Source organism: Pteropus alecto, unplaced genomic scaffold (assembly GCF_000325575.1).
Source record: "Pteropus alecto unplaced genomic scaffold, ASM32557v1 scaffold114, whole genome shotgun sequence".
NCBI lineage: Eukaryota > Metazoa > Chordata > Mammalia > Chiroptera > Pteropodidae > Pteropus > Pteropus alecto.
Genome location: NW_006435793.1, coordinates 3,146,933 through 3,165,034, shown reverse-complemented (window position 1 = coordinate 3,165,034; position 18,102 = coordinate 3,146,933). Strand labels below are relative to the sequence as shown.

Sequence of the window (18,102 nt, the reverse complement as noted above, 5' to 3'; positions counted from 1 at the left end):
TTCTTAACTCAAATTACTCACTTACTTTCCCCCAGATATGTATTTTAATAAGCTATCCCTGATCCTTTTGAGACTAAGGTATTAAAAAATAAAGATGTGTTAAGGGATCCCAGGACAGGCAGGACCTGGAAGACAAGCCTAATGATTTAGCATCTTTCAGGGACCAGGCTGAAGGCCAACCAAACAGTCTTGAACAGATAAAGAACTACTCTAGTAGGTAACAGGAACCAGAAACTCCTTGGCCTTGTTGGGTAAAAGACCAGAATGAACTTGTTACAGACTTAAAAGAAATCTGACTGTACCAAGAACAAAGCAGCCCGCAGAGTTCTGAGGCAGGAAAGAGAAAGAGGCAGTGCATTCCTCCCTACAGCCCCGCTGTTCTCTGCTAACTATTCACCAACCCTGAGGGCAGGCAGAGTAGAGATTACTGTGCCCATTTTACGGTAGGAGAAAATGAGGCCTGAGACGGTGGTTTTCAATCAGTGCCCTAGGATTTCATGGAAGTGCCTCAATGGCTGACTGGGAGGGCCAGAAGGTGGGGGTGCTGCAGGGAGCCCAAACTCTCACCCCTGACTCGACTCAGTTTTTATCTGCTTTGTATATTGCTTATAGTGTCAAAGTTTCATGGTAATAAAGACGTAGTTTTAAAAATCACTGATTTGGACAGTGACGCTTCAGGCAGCAGTATGCGGCCAGAGTGCTTTGCAAGAATCCTAGTTCTGTTACTCACTGTGCAGTTGTAAGCAAGTCACTCCACTTTTCTGGCCTTGGTGCCCTTATTTATAAAATGAGAATAACAGCAGTATATACTGCTTGCTCAGGCTGTTGTAGGATTAAAGAGGTTAATGCAGGTAAAGTGCTCAGTGCTCATGGATAAAACATGAAAAGGTTCTGCTTAGTGAAAGATTCAGTCATAGAGGGCCATATGTTGCATGATTCCATTTATATAAACTATCCAGAATAGATAAATCTGTAGAAAGAGAAAGCAAGTTAGTAGTTGCCGAGAGCTGGAGGGAGGTAGAGATTGGGACTGATGGCTGAGGTTTTCCGGGGTTTCTTTTTGGATAATAAAAATGTTCTAGAATTGATTATGGTGATGGTTACACAACTCTGTGAATATACTAAAAGGCACTGAATTCTAGACTTCAAATGGGGTGAATTGTATGGTACGTGAATAATATTCTAATACAATGGTTATAACACCCCCCCCAAAAAGTGCTTAGAGTAGCCGTGGCACAAAGTGACTACTATATGTAGTGCTGGTTTTTTTATTATTGGTTCAGCACAGTACTGTTCACTATGACCTGCAGGGTCCCCACCAGGCAGTGCTCCAAAGGGGCGCTTCTCCCTGTCACTTCTACACAGCCCAGGGGTTCTCTCTGCCATGAGAAGATACCATCGCGCTGCCTTAGCCGGTTTTCTCTCAACTGCTTCTAAGTTAAAATATATTCTAAGGGCACCAGTGCCAATGGCGTGGGTCACTCATATTTTGTGAAAGGAATAAAAAAGTGCTATTTCATAGCTGGGATGGATTCCTAAAGGTCATTTGCTTTGCTTCTTCAGGTAGATCTGATTTTAATCACTCCAGGTGGCATTTTTATATCCTTTCCTTATAAATTAAAAAAAAAAGGAAGGAAGTGAGTGAGATTTTCCTTTATTACTTCAAAAATCATTGCTAAGAGTTTCCGTTTGGGAAACTGAAAAGAGTCCTGGAGATGAATGGTGGTGATGGTTGCAGAAAAATGTGAATGTACTTAATGCCACTGAACTGTATAGCGAAAATTGGTTAAAAGTGTACATTTTATGTTATGTATATTTTACTACAATACAAATAATAAAAAAGAATCACTGCTACTAGACCCCTAGAAACCCAGGAGGAGTGACCTGGAGAGTTGCATCGTTGACACACAAAAGCACAAATACTGGTGTTCAGGGAGGAGGAGGGCACTCACTCAGTCTCCAAAAGCCGCTCAGACCTGGGCAGAGGCTCACCTGGGGCGCTGGGGTCAGGGGGTGAGGGCTGTTCCTCCCTCTGAGGCTCCCCGATCAGTGGAGAATCTTCCCCTGGAGGTCTGTGGCCTGTTCCTTGGGACTGCTTGTTGCCTCGGATGTTGTACATCGTGTTTCTGAGGGAAAACAGAGATGCGTGAGGCCGACAGCCCTGCCATTCTGGCCCTCTGTCCTCCCCGCCGCCACTGCTAGAGCTCAGGCCGCGCGTCCCCACCCGCAGTCATGCCCTGCTGTCTGCCAGACTACAGGCACTTGTCATGAAACATGGCCCCCAGCCACTTCTGATCCTCCTCACCCTTCTCCTTTTCATTTTTTCATCATACTTATCACCTTCCACACACAATATTGCTTATGAACAATATAAGCTTAACTCCCCTGCCCCCAACCCTGCTGCTGGAGTATAAGTTCCATGAGGGCAGGGAAGTTTGTTTTATTCATTGAAGTACTCTGAATGCCTAGAACACAGCTTTCTTTCCCTGCTCTAATCTGTTCCCTCTAAAGCCTTCACTGCACTTCATGAATAGGCCAACCTGTGACCAAGTACTTGTCCAGGCTGAATAATGATGTCATTTCTTCATGAAGTGGGCACTAACCTGCCTGCACGTCTGTTGGCACCTGGCACTAGGCTGCATGTGCTCAGACTACAAGCTCAATACATGTTTAGTGTTCAGGAAGGAACTAGGTAGCACCAAAGGTTGGCCTAGGACCAGGAACCACAGAGAAATTCATCCTGAGCCAGATGAAAAGAAGTTCAGTTGAGGTTATTTTCCCTTTGCAAAGATATAAAAGTAGACATATTCCAAAATTAATAACAAGGAAAAGAGAAAATGCTTAAAGGAGTTTAGTGAGTCAGTGTTTTTCAAACTATAGGTTGCGAACCACTAGTAGACTGTAAAATCAGTTCAGTATTGTGGCCATCATTTAAAAGACAGAATGGAAGACATGAGAATGAACCTGACTTAGAGAGTGAAATATGTATATGTATATGTGTACTGAGCTATTACTGTGGTCATGGTCAACAGATGGAAAACGCTATACTAGGAGGTCATTTATTAAAGGGCAGTGATAGTGTGGTCAAAAAAGCAGAGAAAGTGAAAGTGTAGATCTGTGAAGGAATCCTAGCTCTACTATGTCATCCTGATGTGTGATGCATACTTTTAGCAATTGGGGGAGAAATTACTCTAAGACACTCTTATTCCAAAACAACTAGATGCTAGATAAATACAAAACATATTTCACAAATATTTAGCTAATCCCCAGAAAAAGAAAGGAAGTCTCTAGGGACTAAACATGAGAAAGGAAGTGAAACTCAGGAAAGTAAAGAAGAAGAGGAACATGTAGATTAGATTATTGTTTGACAAATACAGGCATACCTCAGAGACACTGTGGGTTCGGTTCCAGACGACCAAAATAAAGCAAGTCATATGAATTTTTTGGTTTCCTAGTGCATATAAAAGTTATGTTTACACTATACTGTAGTCTATTAAGTATGCAATAGCACTGTATCTAAAAAAGCAATGTACATATCTTAATTAAAAAATACCTTATTACTAAAAATGGTGCCAATACACTTGCTCGGTGCAGGGTTGCCACAAAACTTTAATTTGTAAAAAAATGCAGTATCTGCAAAGTGCAACAAAATGAGGTATGCCAGTGTTCATTCTTTCCTTTCCACCTCTGCAGGAACAGAGTACTTCCCCTTCCTTCTCCTGATGTTGGGCATAGCCATGTGACTTGCTTCAGCCAAAAGGACATTAGCAGAAGCCACGTAAACATAGGTTTCAAATGTGTTGGCATGTAGGGCTTGCCCTCTTTAAGAACATGCCTTAGGTAGCTGCTAGTCCACGGGAGATGAGAAATATGTGGAGTAGACCTAGATCTTACCAATGGCTTGGAGTCAAAATCTGGTGACCCTAGCCCTTATCAGCTGAGCCCAATGTGTCACAATAAATGCTTACCACTTGATAGTGAATTCTGAAGTGTTTGTCTGCAGCATTAATGTTGTGAGAATTGACTAAGATATGAGTTTGTCCAGGAATCAACTGTTGGTTTTTTTCACATTCAGATATGATTGACATATAACATTATATTCATTTCAGGTATATAACGTATGTATATATTGTGAAATGATCACTATGATAAACCTAGTTAATATCCATCGCCACACAGTTACTTTTTTTGTTGTTATCAGGCGTTAACTGTTGATACCAGAAACTTAGAGCCTTAGTTGCAAGGGAGGGAAAGCAAGGTTTTGGACTCATACAGAGTATGAAGTTGAAATTGAAATTTTATATAAAGCTGGGACTCCTGAAGATCCATACTCTCTGTGAAGAGGTAAGTTAGAAAAAAACATGCCTGCTGGCAAAATTAACACAAGGAAGTTCTAGGTGAAGGCTCTGGGTATTCAAAAAAGTTTTGATATCTATGGTTTTGGTATCAGGGTAATATTGGCCTTATAGAATGACTTTGGGAAGTGTTCCCTCCTCTTCTTTTTTGGGGGAAGTTTGTGAAAAATTGGTATTAATCCTTCTTTAAATGTTTGGTAGAAGTCACCAGTGAAGTTATCTGGTCCTAGGTTTTTTGTTTGTTTGTTTGTTTTTGTGGGTAGTTTTTTGATTACGAATTCAAAGTCTTTACATGTTATAGGTCTATTCTAATTCTCTATTTCTTCCTGAGTCAGTTTCAGTAATCTGTGTCTTTCTAGAAATTTGTCCATTTCATCTAAGTTATCTAATTTGTTAGCAAATAATTATTCATAGTATTCCCTTATAGTTCTTATTATTTCTGTATGGTTGGTAGTATTGTTCCCTCTTTTGTTCTTGACTTTAGTAATTGAGTCTTATGTTTTTTCTTGGTCTGTCTAGCTAAATGTTTGGCAATTTTGTTGATTTTTTTTTTTCAAAGAACCATCATTTGATCTAAAACTTATCTTTAAAAGAAAATCCGGTTTTTTGTATAGTTGTATTCTGTTAAAATACAGCTGACTGATGGAGGAAAAGATTAACCAGTTAAATTAATAAAGGAGAAGAAATTAGAACTCAGCACTTCCAAGATCTGACATCAACATTTAGTCTATTTAGTCAACTTTTGCTCTGTTATTATTAAGGTCCTTCTATAAGAAGCCCCCGATTCCTTGGATTAGTCACTTTCCCTTCCTAGTTCTTTCTTTCCCCATCCAAAAATAAAATGGTGGTGGTCATATTAAAAAGAATGATGAGGAGCACTAGTTATTGAGTATCTCTATAGCCAGAGGAACTGTGACCATCATTACTGTCCACACTTCCTCTTGCCCAGGAACTTCAGCCTCCCCAACACTTCCAGGAAGTGTAATGATGGTCACAGGGTGTAGAAGGGCATAGAAACCTCAACACCAGGGCCATAAAGGGAGCTCACTAATTACAGACACAGCCCAGGTGGCCACTCCCCAGCCAGATGACATCTCCATTTCATAAATTTATTGACTTGGCTTGGAGCAGTTCATAGATCATTTTTTGCGTAGTTACAGCTCTAGGTCTAAAAGGCCTTGTCAGCATGAAGGTAGTGGTCATAAAGACTTGTTCTAGAAGGAAAACCTTGGGCAAGCCATTTATCCTCTCTAAGCCTGGGTTTTCTCCTCTGCAATGGGGATGATGAACCTACATACGACAATGACTGGGCCCTTTCATGGCCTAGGCTCTAAGCTAAACGCTAGTAATTCAACGCAGTTAATCCTCAAACACATGCATTCAGTGTATTTAATCTTCACAATAGCCCAATGAGTAAGTACTATTAGCACCTCCATTGTACACAGAGGAGAACTGAGGTTTAGAAAGGATAAGTTAACAAAGCCACAGAGCTAGTAAGCAGTGGGACTGAGCATCAGATTTGGACCTTTAATTCCATAGCCTGAGAACTTAACTGTTATGATATAACTTCACAGGGTTGTCCAGACAACTCGATGAGAATCTAAAGCACCCAGTACAGTGCCCTGGGGGCTCTCTTCCCCAGAGTATGACCCGGGCTCATGACAGACCCAACTGTAAGCACCAAGACCAGCAGGACAAGGGAGTGCAGGAAGCAAGGGTAACCCTGATCTTACCGGGGCCCTCGGCAGCCCAGGATACTTGCAGTGTTGCCTTGCATTTTCTGTGGGTTATTGCAAGTGTCAGGGGGGATGTAACTGACTGATCCTCTGCAACTTCCTTCCTTTCTTAGTCTCTGCATATTCTCTGTTCCACTTTTGCTGTCCGTGACCTTCATCAGGCATGAATCTGGCTTAATCTTGGTGAGACTACCCTGGACACGGATGGCTGGACTTCTCAGGCCCCCTCTCCCTCCTAGGAGGTTCCCAATGCTGGCAGTTCCCTCCGGCTCCTCCTGGGGGAAGATCTCTGGAATGGGACCCTCCTTGTCCACTCAACACTGAGGGGCCTGACCATGCCCCACACCTCCCAAGTCTCTCAGCTCAGATCTCTCTCCTGAGTTTCAGGCCTCTTCATCAGATACCTGTTGGGTAGTTTGACTTCTAGCCATTAAGCCCCAAAAGACATACCGTCTTTTCCCTAAAACCTGCTTATGTCCTGGGAAGAGCATCACTACCCTCTGAGTTACCTAAGTAAATTCAAACACTGAAGCCAACAGGGGAAATGCCATGCTTCAGTCACACTGAGCCAAGAGTCTCTGATCCAAGTCCAGTGAACAATCTATTCTGCTTTTTAAGAGATTCCATTTTGTCTGAAGTCTACACAGAAAATAAGCATCCAAATAGCATCAGTCTTGGGTTTAGTTTGAATTCAAAGAAGCTTTCTTCAGTAAGAGCAATAAGAGTAGCTCCAGATAATATTTATCAAGTGCTTACCCATTACTAAGCACGTTCTAAAGTAGTTTATATGCATTAATCCGTTTAACCCCTGCATTAATCTTGTAAAGCAAGCACTGCTATATTTTACATTTACTAACAATTTAAGTGAAACATGGAGAAATAAAGCAACTTGTCCAGGGCAGTACAGCCCATGACTGGTGGAGCTGGGATATAAATCCAGGCAGTTTGGCTCCAAAGCCCCAGGCCACATTGTTGTCTTCTTATAAATTATTTAAAACAAAGCCTGCCAATGGAAAATTGTATATATGATACATTATTAAATGAAAAAGTAGCGGAGATATGATCAATAGACAACAAATTACATGTGTTAAAAGTGAATAATTTGATGTAATTGACATATGTAGCCATTTGTGAAGCCATCATCACCTTACATTCAGTATGATCTCAATTGTGCATGTACGTGTATAGAAAATCTGGTGGAAAGAGATATACCAAATACTAAGAATGCTTGCCTAGGTGATAGGATTATGGGTAATTTAACTGTACACCTTTCTAGATATTTCTAATTTTCTACAAAGAACACACACTACTTTTAAAATCAGAACCACAAATGTAATATTTTAAAGTAATGACATGATGAATTGAAAAGAAAGTCCCTAGCCCCTCCCCAGGCCCATCAGATCACTGTAAGCTCTCAAGAAGGGGCTAATTGCAGCTTGGCCAGCCTCTCAACCCTACTGGCACTTACTGTATTTCAGTTCCCAGGTGCTTGAGGGAAATATTCTGAAGGGCCAAGGGCATGGCAGGGGCTGGCTGCAAGGCAGCTGCCACACCTACGAGCCCAGTGGGTGTTTTCACTGGGCACAGGAACTCCTCCAGCTCTGCCTCCTCTTGCTCTGGGGAACAAAGACAACAACAAAAGGGAAATCACCCACCCAGGTCACTGCACTTGGAAAGACTAGACAGGTGGGTGTATGGGCTCAGCTCTAACTGGGAGTAGGCGGGGGTCAGTGAGCTCTGTGAGCAAACTTCCTTGTGGGTTAACAGCAGCCAAAGAGGCAGGCAGTTTACTGAATGTTCTGCAGTAAAACAATGCATTTTGCTGGAACAGCCTCCATGGAAACCTCTTAAAAATATGCAGAACTGCAGAAGTTGTCTGAAATGTAGATAAACCTTTATGAACCAAGAGGTTCATCCTGGGCACTGTTTAGCCTCGAACTATAAATAATGTAAAGGTCTGTGAAAAGGTTAAATAAATCTTGATGCCTTTAGACAATGGAATTTTACTCAACCAAATTAAAATGATGCTAATGAAGAATGATTAAGAACATGGAGAGTGGGCATGGGATAATATTAAGTGGAAAAAGCCAGAAAAAAAATTGGGAATCTCAATTGTATAGAAAAAGTCTCAAAGAAATACATTCTGCAGTCTCAACAGTGGTCAGAAGTACGTGATGGGATTAGAAGTAAGCAGGCTATTCTCATTACAGTTTACTGTTTTTCCCCAAATTTTCTACAGTAAACATGGGTTACTTTTATAAGCAGAAAAATAATACATAGTCATCAAAAGTAGATGTTAATAAAAAGATTTTATAATACAGGGAAATTTTAGGGTTACAATACTGAGTTGCAAAAAGCAAAGTAGGGCATATTGTATTATTATATGATCCTAAATGCATTTAAATAAAAAGCTGGCTGTTTCCAGGCGATAGAATTATGGCTACTTCTCTTTCTACTTACTGTTCTGCTTAAACAATGATTCTTATACAATGAGTGTTTCAAAAGGAAATATCACTCGAGGTATATGAGAGAGGAGGTGAAATATTTAGAAGTTAGTTTTGAATGTTACAAAAAGTGGAAGAGAACTAAGGCCACTTAGGGGATGGTATGACCTTGATCAGGGAGCCCCTGAGACCTACAGGGCAGCAGATACCTTTCATTGGGAGCCCTCTTACTGAGAGGGTGAAAAACGTAGGGGCATAGGAAATTTACTTTTGCAAAAAGGGTGTGGGTGCAAAAACATTAAATGCAATGGTTGGGGCCAGGAGTTGTTCAATCTACTGGAAAATAAATTTTGCAAGTAATACATTTGTTGCTTCCTATTAGGCTCTTCCAGATCTAGCAGGCTGGCCAGTACTTGGCCATTCCGAGTCATTCTTTTGAGTTCCTCTCTTCAGTTCACTTTCTCACCAGTTTGGGTGCCCACCTGAGGTTTCCAGGTGGGGCTAGAGAAAGTGAGATAATCAAAGGCATAGCTTCAAGAGCAGAGGAGAAGTGCACACTTCAGGAAAACCAAGTGGATGGAAGCTGGAAGGCAGGCCAGACAAAGAGTAGTGAGTTCTGAGAGGTGGAGACAGATTCCTTCCAACTCGAGTCAGGGAAGACTTTCTGGAGGAAGGGCAGTGGAGCTGGGCCTGGAAGGCTGGAGATGATTTGAACCTACAGAAGGATGAAAGAAGATCCTACTCTGTGTGTAAGTACAGGCAGCAGCAAAGGATTCCAAAGCCAGAACCGAGGATGCCAGGAGGGACCCAGAGGAGAAGGGGCTGGAAAAGACAAATTAGAGGGGGGTGGCTAAAAGGGGATCTCATTTGGCTGGAACTATAGAGTCCCCTAGGGCAGCGGTCCCCAACCTTTCTGGCACCAGGGACCACTGCTCCTATGAGAATCTAATGACTGATGATCTGAGGTGGAGCTGAGGTGGTGATGGTAGCACTGGGGAGTGGCTGCAAATACAGATGAAGCTTTGCTTGCCTGCCACTCACCTCCTGCGGTGTGGCCCAGTTCCTAATAGGCCACGGACCAGTACTGGTCTTGGAGATTCCTGCTCTAGGGGTTTCGGCAGGAGCCCAAGGAACCTGGCTGACTAGAAAGGGCTACAGCTGTGTAGTTGGAAGACCTGGGGCTAAGGCATGCTTCCCTGGGAGGGCGCTGTGACCTGGCTGGGGATCACTTATTCTCTTCCAGCCTCAGGTTCCACATTTTTAAAACTGGAAGGACACTCTCTACCCTGTCTCCTTTAGAATTAAAGTATATAAAAATCCAGACTTTGAGCTGATTCAAAATAATTAAAGTTTTCTTATATATTGATGCTTTAACCACCTTTATTCTACCTCATTCAGAACAAACAAAAAAATTACAATCTGTCTAAGATTTTAATGTCTTGGCAAGTACTTCCCTAACAGCCAATATCTGTTTTCCTTTAACTTCTACCTGTGGCTCTAGATCTACTCTGAGGACACAAAGAACTAAGTCTTGGGGGTATATGGCACCATTGGTTGGTTTCATCAGTGAGAAAACAGCAGTTCAGAGACAGTGAATTTTGTGGCTAAGGTCACACAGCTGCTAGCAGAGCCAGGGACTCAACAGTTTCTCGGTTTTCCTTATTTCTGAGAAGGAGACAGTTCCAAGAAGGGAGGGGCTGCCCCAAAAGGTACAAGCTCCCAATGCTAAGGGGTCCAAAGGATGGGTGGCACATGATGGTGATCTACTGTGAAGGCTGTGCTTCCTGTAGGAAACAGAATTGACCCTGGGCTCTGGTCTGGGTCCTTTGGGCCCTTCTCCAGCCTGCGGAAATGCCCTCAGTGAGGCGATCACACAAATAATTTTTAACAGCATTTACTTGTAATTCTCCTTTTGCCTGAGCCCTAGAGGCTGTCCCACCACTGGTAGAAAGAAGTCATCATCTAACAAAAAGGGCCTGGGCCAGCAGGTTACTGCTCCCCTGGAGAGCCCTGGACAGCCCTGGACACATGGCCAGTTACTTCGTCAGCTTTAGGAGTGGAGTGTGAGTCTGCAGACGAGGGTTCAAATTTCAGCACTGACATTTTCTTGCTGCATGACCTTACACAGGTACCTTGGCCTCTTGGAGCCTCGGTTTCCTCTTCTGTAAAATGGGAATAATAGTAACTACCTCATAAGACTGTTGTGAGGATTAGATAAATGATGCATGTAAAGTGTTAAAATAGTGTCAGTAAATGGTATGCTTATTTTTATGATATACATTCATAAAAGTCCTTTGAAAATGTGTCCTACTTTGGTAACATGTTATTATCAATCTATTGGCTTCCCTTTGATCTTTCTTGGCTCTGTGGAGACCAATTTTAAGTATTAAAAAATGGCATAAACGCTTAAAAGCTGAAGAGAAAATGCTTGCAGATGCTCGAGGGCAATCATGAGACATTTTTTATAAGATGTCTCAAAGTCAGATGTGAGTCGACAGGTTTTCACTGTCCTGGCAGGAGGCCCCTGCTTCCTCTCAGGAAGGGTGGAGACTGGCGAGGTGGGGCATCTTGCTCCATACAGCCAATCTAGGGCCTGCCAGCTTGCTTGAGACTCCAGAAATGTCTTTCTGAGTGGGCTGGGGAAGGTTTCGCAGGGGTCTTGGGTCCGGGAGGGTGAGGGCTTGCTGTAAGATATGTATGGCTTCAGAAGAGTAGCCCACATCCCTGTTTCCTGCATCTCCTCTAGCATCCTTCCGGGAAGACTGGCACCCTGGTCATCATGGCAACCATTCCCATGCCTCCATGCCCACAGCAGGGGCTGGCCCAGAAGAGGCCCCAGAGTGTGCTGAACCAAAACCACAGAATTCAAGAACTTGGAAAGGTAGAAGAACCTGTGGGATTCTAAAGCTACTCTTTTGATAACCTGGTTCTTCCAACCTTAAGTCAGGGAGGGTTTCTCATTTCTAATCGGAGGCTGCTCTGGCAATTCCATCAACTCAGGCTGCAGTCTTCCACATAGTCAGGGTTCTTTGGCTCTCTGGCAGGTGGGATGGTCAAGTAGAAATGCAGTAGACAAACAAACCCTTCCCCAAAGAAAGCCCTTATAAGAATAAAACATCTAGAAGTTTCTCCAAAGAAGTTACTGATGATTATTATTAACAATAAAAAGGAACAGTTATTATAATAGTAATAGTGTACATGTACATATCTAATAACAATACTATTAGGACAGCTATCATATACTGAGCACTTACTATGTGGCTGACATTATGCTAAGGGCTTTACATTCCTTTCCTCATTTAATTATGAAATTCAATGTATTTGTTCACACAGTCACTCAACAAATATCCAATATGCCAGGCAGGGCACCAGGTACCAGGGTCGCAGGTGACAAAGACATGGCCCCTTGCGGGCTAGTGGGCAGAGACTGACAAGGACATTGTAATTAGAACACAATGTGACAGGTCTCAAGAATCCCAAGAAGTCTTGAGGGCTAATATAGAATCTAGTTGGCAAAATTCCAGAAGGCTTCCAAGAGGAAGCTGGTAAGAGAAGTTGACACTAAAGCTTGGCCACTGAGAATAAGCAGGAATTTACCAGGCAGAGAAGAAAGCAGAGACATCTTTGGTACTGCTGAAGTGTAAAGTCCAAGGTGGGTACTGGGGAAGCAGGCAGAGGTGAGAGCAGGAAGGACAAGCCTGAGTACACTGCTGAAAAGCTGGGACTCGGACTGGGATAGGTGGGTGGCCATGGAAGTGGGGTGGGGCTCAGGTTTTTATTTTATAAAGTTTACTCTGGCTGTAGTGAGGAAGATGGTCTGAGGTAGCAGGCTGGGACATAGAGACACCAGAGAGTAGGCTGCTATGATTTTCCAGCTAAGAGCTGAGGCCTGGCCCTAGGCAACCACAATGAGGAAGTCCAAGGTCTGACGTTTAGGCCAGAGGGACACATGGCCAGCACTGGTGACTGACTGGACTAGCTAACAGACCCAGGAGGGGAATGGATAGCTCCTGGTTACTGGAGCAACGGGGTAAATGGAGGAATTTACAGAAGGAAAGGAAACTGGAGGAGGAGAAGGGTCAAGGGCAGATGAGCTCAGTTTGGGAAGTCTAGAATGCACCTGACAAGTCCTGCCCTCAGCCATTGATTTCCCTGTTAATTGAGGATGAGGCATCTTGGACACACTGCAGCTTTGTGCTGGGACCTCACTCTTTATGCTCTTGCAGGAGCAGCCTTGGGTGGTCTGCCCTGATTCTAAAACTATCACTATTCCTGGTTGCGGCATAGGGGCGAGAGAGTATAATCTCCAGGACTCCTCCATGCTGGGATGTTCCAGGATTTGGGATCATGAAACTTCATTTGTGGATCACGTGGGGGTAAAGGATTCTGCCTTATGGGAATACCAGGGATAAAATCAATGGTCTACCTAACTTACAGTACAAAAGCATCTGCATAAGCAGCAGCAGTAAAAACTGCATTTTTCTCATTAACTTTCCTCAAAGAAAGCAATTCTAAAAGTTTCCTTTCTTGAGACCTTCCCATAGCAGTCATAATAGTAGCTGACATTTATTGAGCTCTGACAATGTGCAGGCATTGTTCCAAACACTTAAGGTATATGGATTAATTTAATCCCCACCATAATCCTAAGCAATAGGTATAATTTATTGGCCCTATTTTACAGGGAAGGAAACTGAAGCTCAGAAAGGTTACACAGCTTGCCTAGGACCACACAAGATTAGGATTTGAACATGGGCCTCAGAGCCCATATTCTTGACTTTAATGCTATAACATTGCCCTAACTGATCCTGAGTCACATCCTTGGCTCTCTGCTCCTTTAGCAGAGGACTCTCCCCTCCATCACTCCCAACAGGCGGGTAAAGGCTTGGTCACCAAGAGCCCTGGGTGTGCAGGCAGGAGGTAAGCTCGTTGGGTACCTAGTTCAAGGCGCAGGGTGGGCCCATTCCCAGCCAGGGCAGCATCAAGGGTGGCGGAAGGTGCAGGAGGGCTGTTGTGGAACTCCCAGCGCTTCATCTGCAGCTGCTGCAGCCAGTATAGCATCACTTGCTTGGTGGTAGCCTGAGAAGCACAAGGGTTAGTTGGCAAGGCCCTGTGCCCGCAGGGTGGCACTGGGTGTGGGACGCAGGAAGGTCATGGGAGGCTTGGTACTCTCTCCTTCCCAGAAAAAATAAGAAACCTGTCAGTGTGGATAATGCTCACCTCGGAAATCCCACATGCTTCTCAGCCACGGAAGATAATCAGGCTCTGGTCTCCCACTCAGAAGTTCCTTACTCTCTCTGGGCCTCAGTTTCCTCATGTACTATGGTGATGATACCACTCATTTCGTAGGGTGGGTGCTTATGAGGATGAAATGAGGTAAAGAAGGTAAAGTGCTCAACATAATACCTGACACACAGTAGGTGCTCAAAATGTGCTCACTGGGTAAAGGAATTTGGAGGTGCTAAGAGAGAGGGCAAGAACTTTGGAATTCTGACTTGGGTGGGGCCCTGGTACCATCACTATCTCCTGTGCGACATCTTAGTGTCTTAGCTGGCGTTTTATGGAATGGGAGACTCCATCCTGTTTGGGGGATGCACTGAAATCATGCATATTATGGGACTGGAGAGCCATACGCACACTACAATAATAAAGTGGCACCCTCCAGGCACCCCCAACCAGTTAATGGATGATGCTGGTCATTAGTCTCCCAGCACTAGATGGTCCAAATACCTATTCTCACATCCATTAAGTCACCAGATCCTCCAGGAGAGAGGCAGGGGAGGAGTAATCAGTCCTTTCTATAGATGGGAGAAACCGAGCTCTGAGGTTGCACAGGCAGGTAGCATTAGAGTTGGTCCCAGACCTGGGTCTTCCATTTCTTGACCAGAGTTTTGTTATAATTTATGGCCAGGAGATGTAGCTTATGTAGAGAAAGTCTGGGATCAGTTGGGCGTAGAAGTCAGGTAACTTGCAGAGAAGAGGATGGTGAGCCTCACAGAGCTATAGATAATAAAGACCATGTGAGAACAGCGGCAGGCTATGGGCGTCCAGGGCAAGTTCCCCCTGGATGTGAGAGGGGAATCCATGAAAGAGGCTCTCAATCTGTCATGGAGGTATCAAATAAGATAAAATGATGCCCACCAGTCTTCTCTTTCTACATACTATCCCCGAGAGACCTCAGCCCCTCCTAGGGCTTCACCATGACCTTATACTAACAAGTTCCAGCTCATCCCCAAATACCTTATTTTATTAATTCATTGGACAAGTGTATACTGAGCACCTACTGTATGTGTCAGGAACTGTAGTAGGCACTGGACATACTGTGGTGAGCCAAGACACTTAAGAGTCTACTGAGATGGACATATACCTGGATGTCCCACGGTCTCCTCATCTTGGGTTCACGCTTGATGACTAGCCCAACCAGGCAGTTGGTCAGTTATAGGAGCCTTCCCTGACTCTTCCCTCAGATTCTCCATGCCTCACATCCCTAGCCACCCCATTTGTCTCCTTCTCTGTTGTCACAGCTCTGGCTTAGCCATCATTCTCTCCTGATCACTTCCTGATGGACTCCCTGACCACCAGCCTTGCCGCCTTCTAATTTGTTCTCTACTTAATAGCCAGACTGAGCTTTCTAAACATTCTCTTCTTACAGTGTTTTTTCACTTAAAGCTTTTTGGCAATTTCCTGCAGCCTACAGGACTAAGTCTAAGCTCCTTGGCATAACTCACAAATGCCCTGCCCTCCCCCTTCGGCCTCTGTTCTTCCGTTTCATCTTTTGGGCCCCTGTGTACCCCAGGCTCCCAGGATTTGTCTGGATACTCTGGGCTGTAGCATGTTTTCCTATCTTTGCTCATGGGGCTTTCTTGGCTTGAAATATCCTTCTCCCTCTTGTCTGCTTGTAGAAAACTGACTTCTTCAAGACTCAGATGTCATCCCTTTCTGTCACCATACTTTTCTGGTACAGACTTATCACAGTGTTTCTATAGAACATTGTACTGGGCATACCCATCTCCCTGTCAGTCTCTCTCACTAGACCTTAAACTGTTTGAGTGTCAGGGGGCAGGTCTGATTTTGACCCACATCCCAGTGCCTAGCACAGAGCCAGGACACATAGATCAATGGAATAGTAAAAGACACATGTTGGAGAACCTGTAGACAGCATTCAAACTGTAGGAGGAGACACATGACCCGTAAACCACACAACCTCTGAAATGCCTGCCTTCCCTGGCCTGGAATTCCTGGTTTCCATCATTTTAGCTGATCCCTCAACCCTAGTTACCAGCCAGGTCCAGACAGTAAAGGGAAACTGAAGATGTGGGCTGTATTCAAGGATCTCAATAGATACCCAACTGGCTAGAGTTCAGGTGGCAGTGTGGGAAGATGGGGTGGGGTAGAGAAGGCTGTCTCCTGGCATTCTTCTCTGATGAGTGTGAATCCTCAAACTCTTAGCCCAGATCTTTCTTTCCAATTAAGTTCTAGGGTACCTCCTCTTGGCATGAACATTCTGATCTTGGCTTCATCACCATGTGTTTCTTTAACAAACATTTATTGAGCACCCACCAGATACAAAGCTGTATTCTAGGTGCTGGGATTAATTTAACAATCCTGTGATGCGCCAGACACTTACACATCTTGTTTTAAATCTCACAAACTACCTAGATTCTGAGAGGTTAAGTTACTTGCCTAGGGTCACATGGCTAATAAGTAACTGATGTAGAATCTGAATGCAATCTTGTCTGATTTCAAAGAACAAGGCCTTTCCACTGTTTCAGTCTTTCTTGTTAAACCTGAAGGTTAAATAAAACCTACTGACGAGAAAACAGGTTTAGACATGCCTCAATAAACATTCAAGGCTAATCAGTGAAATCTAAATGTTTACCTCTCGATCCCTGACATTTTCTCTGCACTCACTCCCCTTTAGCCAAAAAAAAATCAAGAAAAATGATTCAGAATCTAGGCCTTGGGAGGAGGATTGCAAAGCTCATACCTTGACTATACTTTAACTCCAAGTAAGAAAGTTAAGGTAACTGCGTTGTTTGGCACATCCAAAAGGAAAAGTTTTGATACAGTACTGAGAGGTACAAAGACCACAGGATTCTAAGTATAAGCTACTCCACTCTCTAGATAAGTGACCTCGGGCCAGTTACTTCATCTCCCTATGATTCAGTTTCTCGTCTACCATCCCTGCCTTCGTTGTGGGAACCCAATGAGGAAATGGGTGCGAATGCGCTTGGGAAAGCACAAAACCCTGGGCATCCAGGGTTCGTTGGGTGATTAGGATCCGTGCTCATTGTTCCAGTAAATCTACTATGATCACCCAACCGGCACCCGGCCGTGCCCTGGGAACTCATCTCGGCTGAAAAGAGAAAAATCGCTCCATTTACCTTCAGGGTAATAATCCGGCCCGGAGTCTTGATTTCAAAAGTCCCCTCCTCGGCGTCCGCCTTGCAATCAAAGACCGCACTGGAGAGGTCGATGCTGTCCAAGGGATTGGCATCCTGCGCGGTCCGCGAATAATACAGGTGACATTTATTCTCGTCGTAAAAGAACCAGCGGGATTTCCAGCCCCGGATGGGGCCCTTGCCTCCAAACTTACTTAAGTATCCACAGAGTTTCTTGGGGGTCGTCTCCAGGGGCCGGGCGCAGCCCTCTGACTCTTCGGGAGGCAACACTTCGGACCCCCTGCCGGAGTCGGTAGGCTCTTCGGACCCGGGGGCAAAGGAGCTAGACTCCTGGGGTTTCTCCTGCATGCCCTCCATCGCCGCTCTCACCGCGAAGAAACAGGACCAATCTCCGAGACTTCGAAGAGGGAGGTCTCTGCGCGTGCCGAGGCCAGCAGTGACCGGTCTTCAGGAGACCATAGAGGAGTGAGGATGGCTGTGATGGGTGCGCCTCATTGACCCAATACCCAGTGGGGAGGATAGTCACGCCCCTGCTGCCCTCGCCACAGCCAAACCACGCCCATCAACTCGCCCTCTACCGGCCCCTCGTATCCCGCCTACTTCCGGCTTCTCGTCGGCGCCAGTCAGCCATCTTTACTGAGGGCAACGACGGGGCGTGAGGCGGGCCTCAGATTGAAGAGTGGCGTCACTGAGCCGGTGAGAGAGAGTCGGGAAGAGACGCTTGTCATTGACTACGCTGCCCTGGTAGCTCGCGTAATAACGTAGAAGGGTGGTTTCTTCTCACGCTCTCCGGGCCGTCGCCTTTTCTTGCCAGGTGCCGCACGTGTCACCGCCGGGCGGCGCATCGCGCGGCCATTGGCTGAGAGACGTCGGACTCGCTGGCGCCACTTCCGGCGCCTCTCTGGGAGCTCGCGGCTCGTGGTCTTTGCCCGCCCGCCTTTCCTCTGCGGCTTTAGTTTAGCGCCTGCGTGACGGTCCGCGGACCGAAGCAGCCTGTCCTGCCTTTGATCCAGCTCCCACTCTTCTCCTTCCAGCGCCGGTTGCGTTACGTTGGGCGCTCAGGTCCGACTGCTGCCCGGCCGGAACCCACTGCCACGCCTGGGGGGGGTTGGGCTCTTTGAATTTTGTAAACACAAATACATGTACTTAGGCCCTAACTCGTTTATTT

At 44.9% G+C, this 18,102-nt stretch overlaps 1 protein-coding gene and 1 long non-coding RNA gene across 4 annotated transcripts in view; one reads left to right on the top strand and one right to left on the bottom strand.

The window, feature by feature from the left end:
• Positions 1–17,438, bottom strand: part of TBC1D2 (TBC1 domain family member 2) — a 45,294-nt gene extending 27,856 nt beyond the window's left edge. For 2 of the 3 annotated variants that reach the window (XM_006911542.3, XM_025046560.1), the window contains exons 1-4: positions 16,917–17,438; positions 13,470–13,611; positions 7,560–7,707; positions 1,993–2,126 (exon numbers count right to left, since the gene is read on the bottom strand). In XM_006911542.3, coding sequence (XP_006911604.1) covers positions 1,993–2,126; positions 7,560–7,707; positions 13,470–13,611; positions 16,917–17,291 — 799 coding nt within the window. In that variant the 5' untranslated portion in view covers positions 17,292–17,438. Of the gene's footprint in view, positions 1–1,992; positions 2,127–7,559; positions 7,708–13,469; positions 13,612–16,916 lie in introns of those variants that run through there. The other variant, XM_015589070.2, reaches the window with a different exon arrangement.
• A 122-nt stretch (positions 17,439–17,560) lies between these two features.
• The window catches only part of LOC112479450, a 16,705-nt gene continuing 16,163 nt past the window's right edge, over positions 17,561–18,102 (top strand). The window contains exon 1 of the long non-coding RNA XR_003046198.1: positions 17,561–17,630. This is a non-coding gene — a long non-coding RNA (uncharacterized LOC112479450). The remainder of the gene's footprint in view (positions 17,631–18,102) is intronic.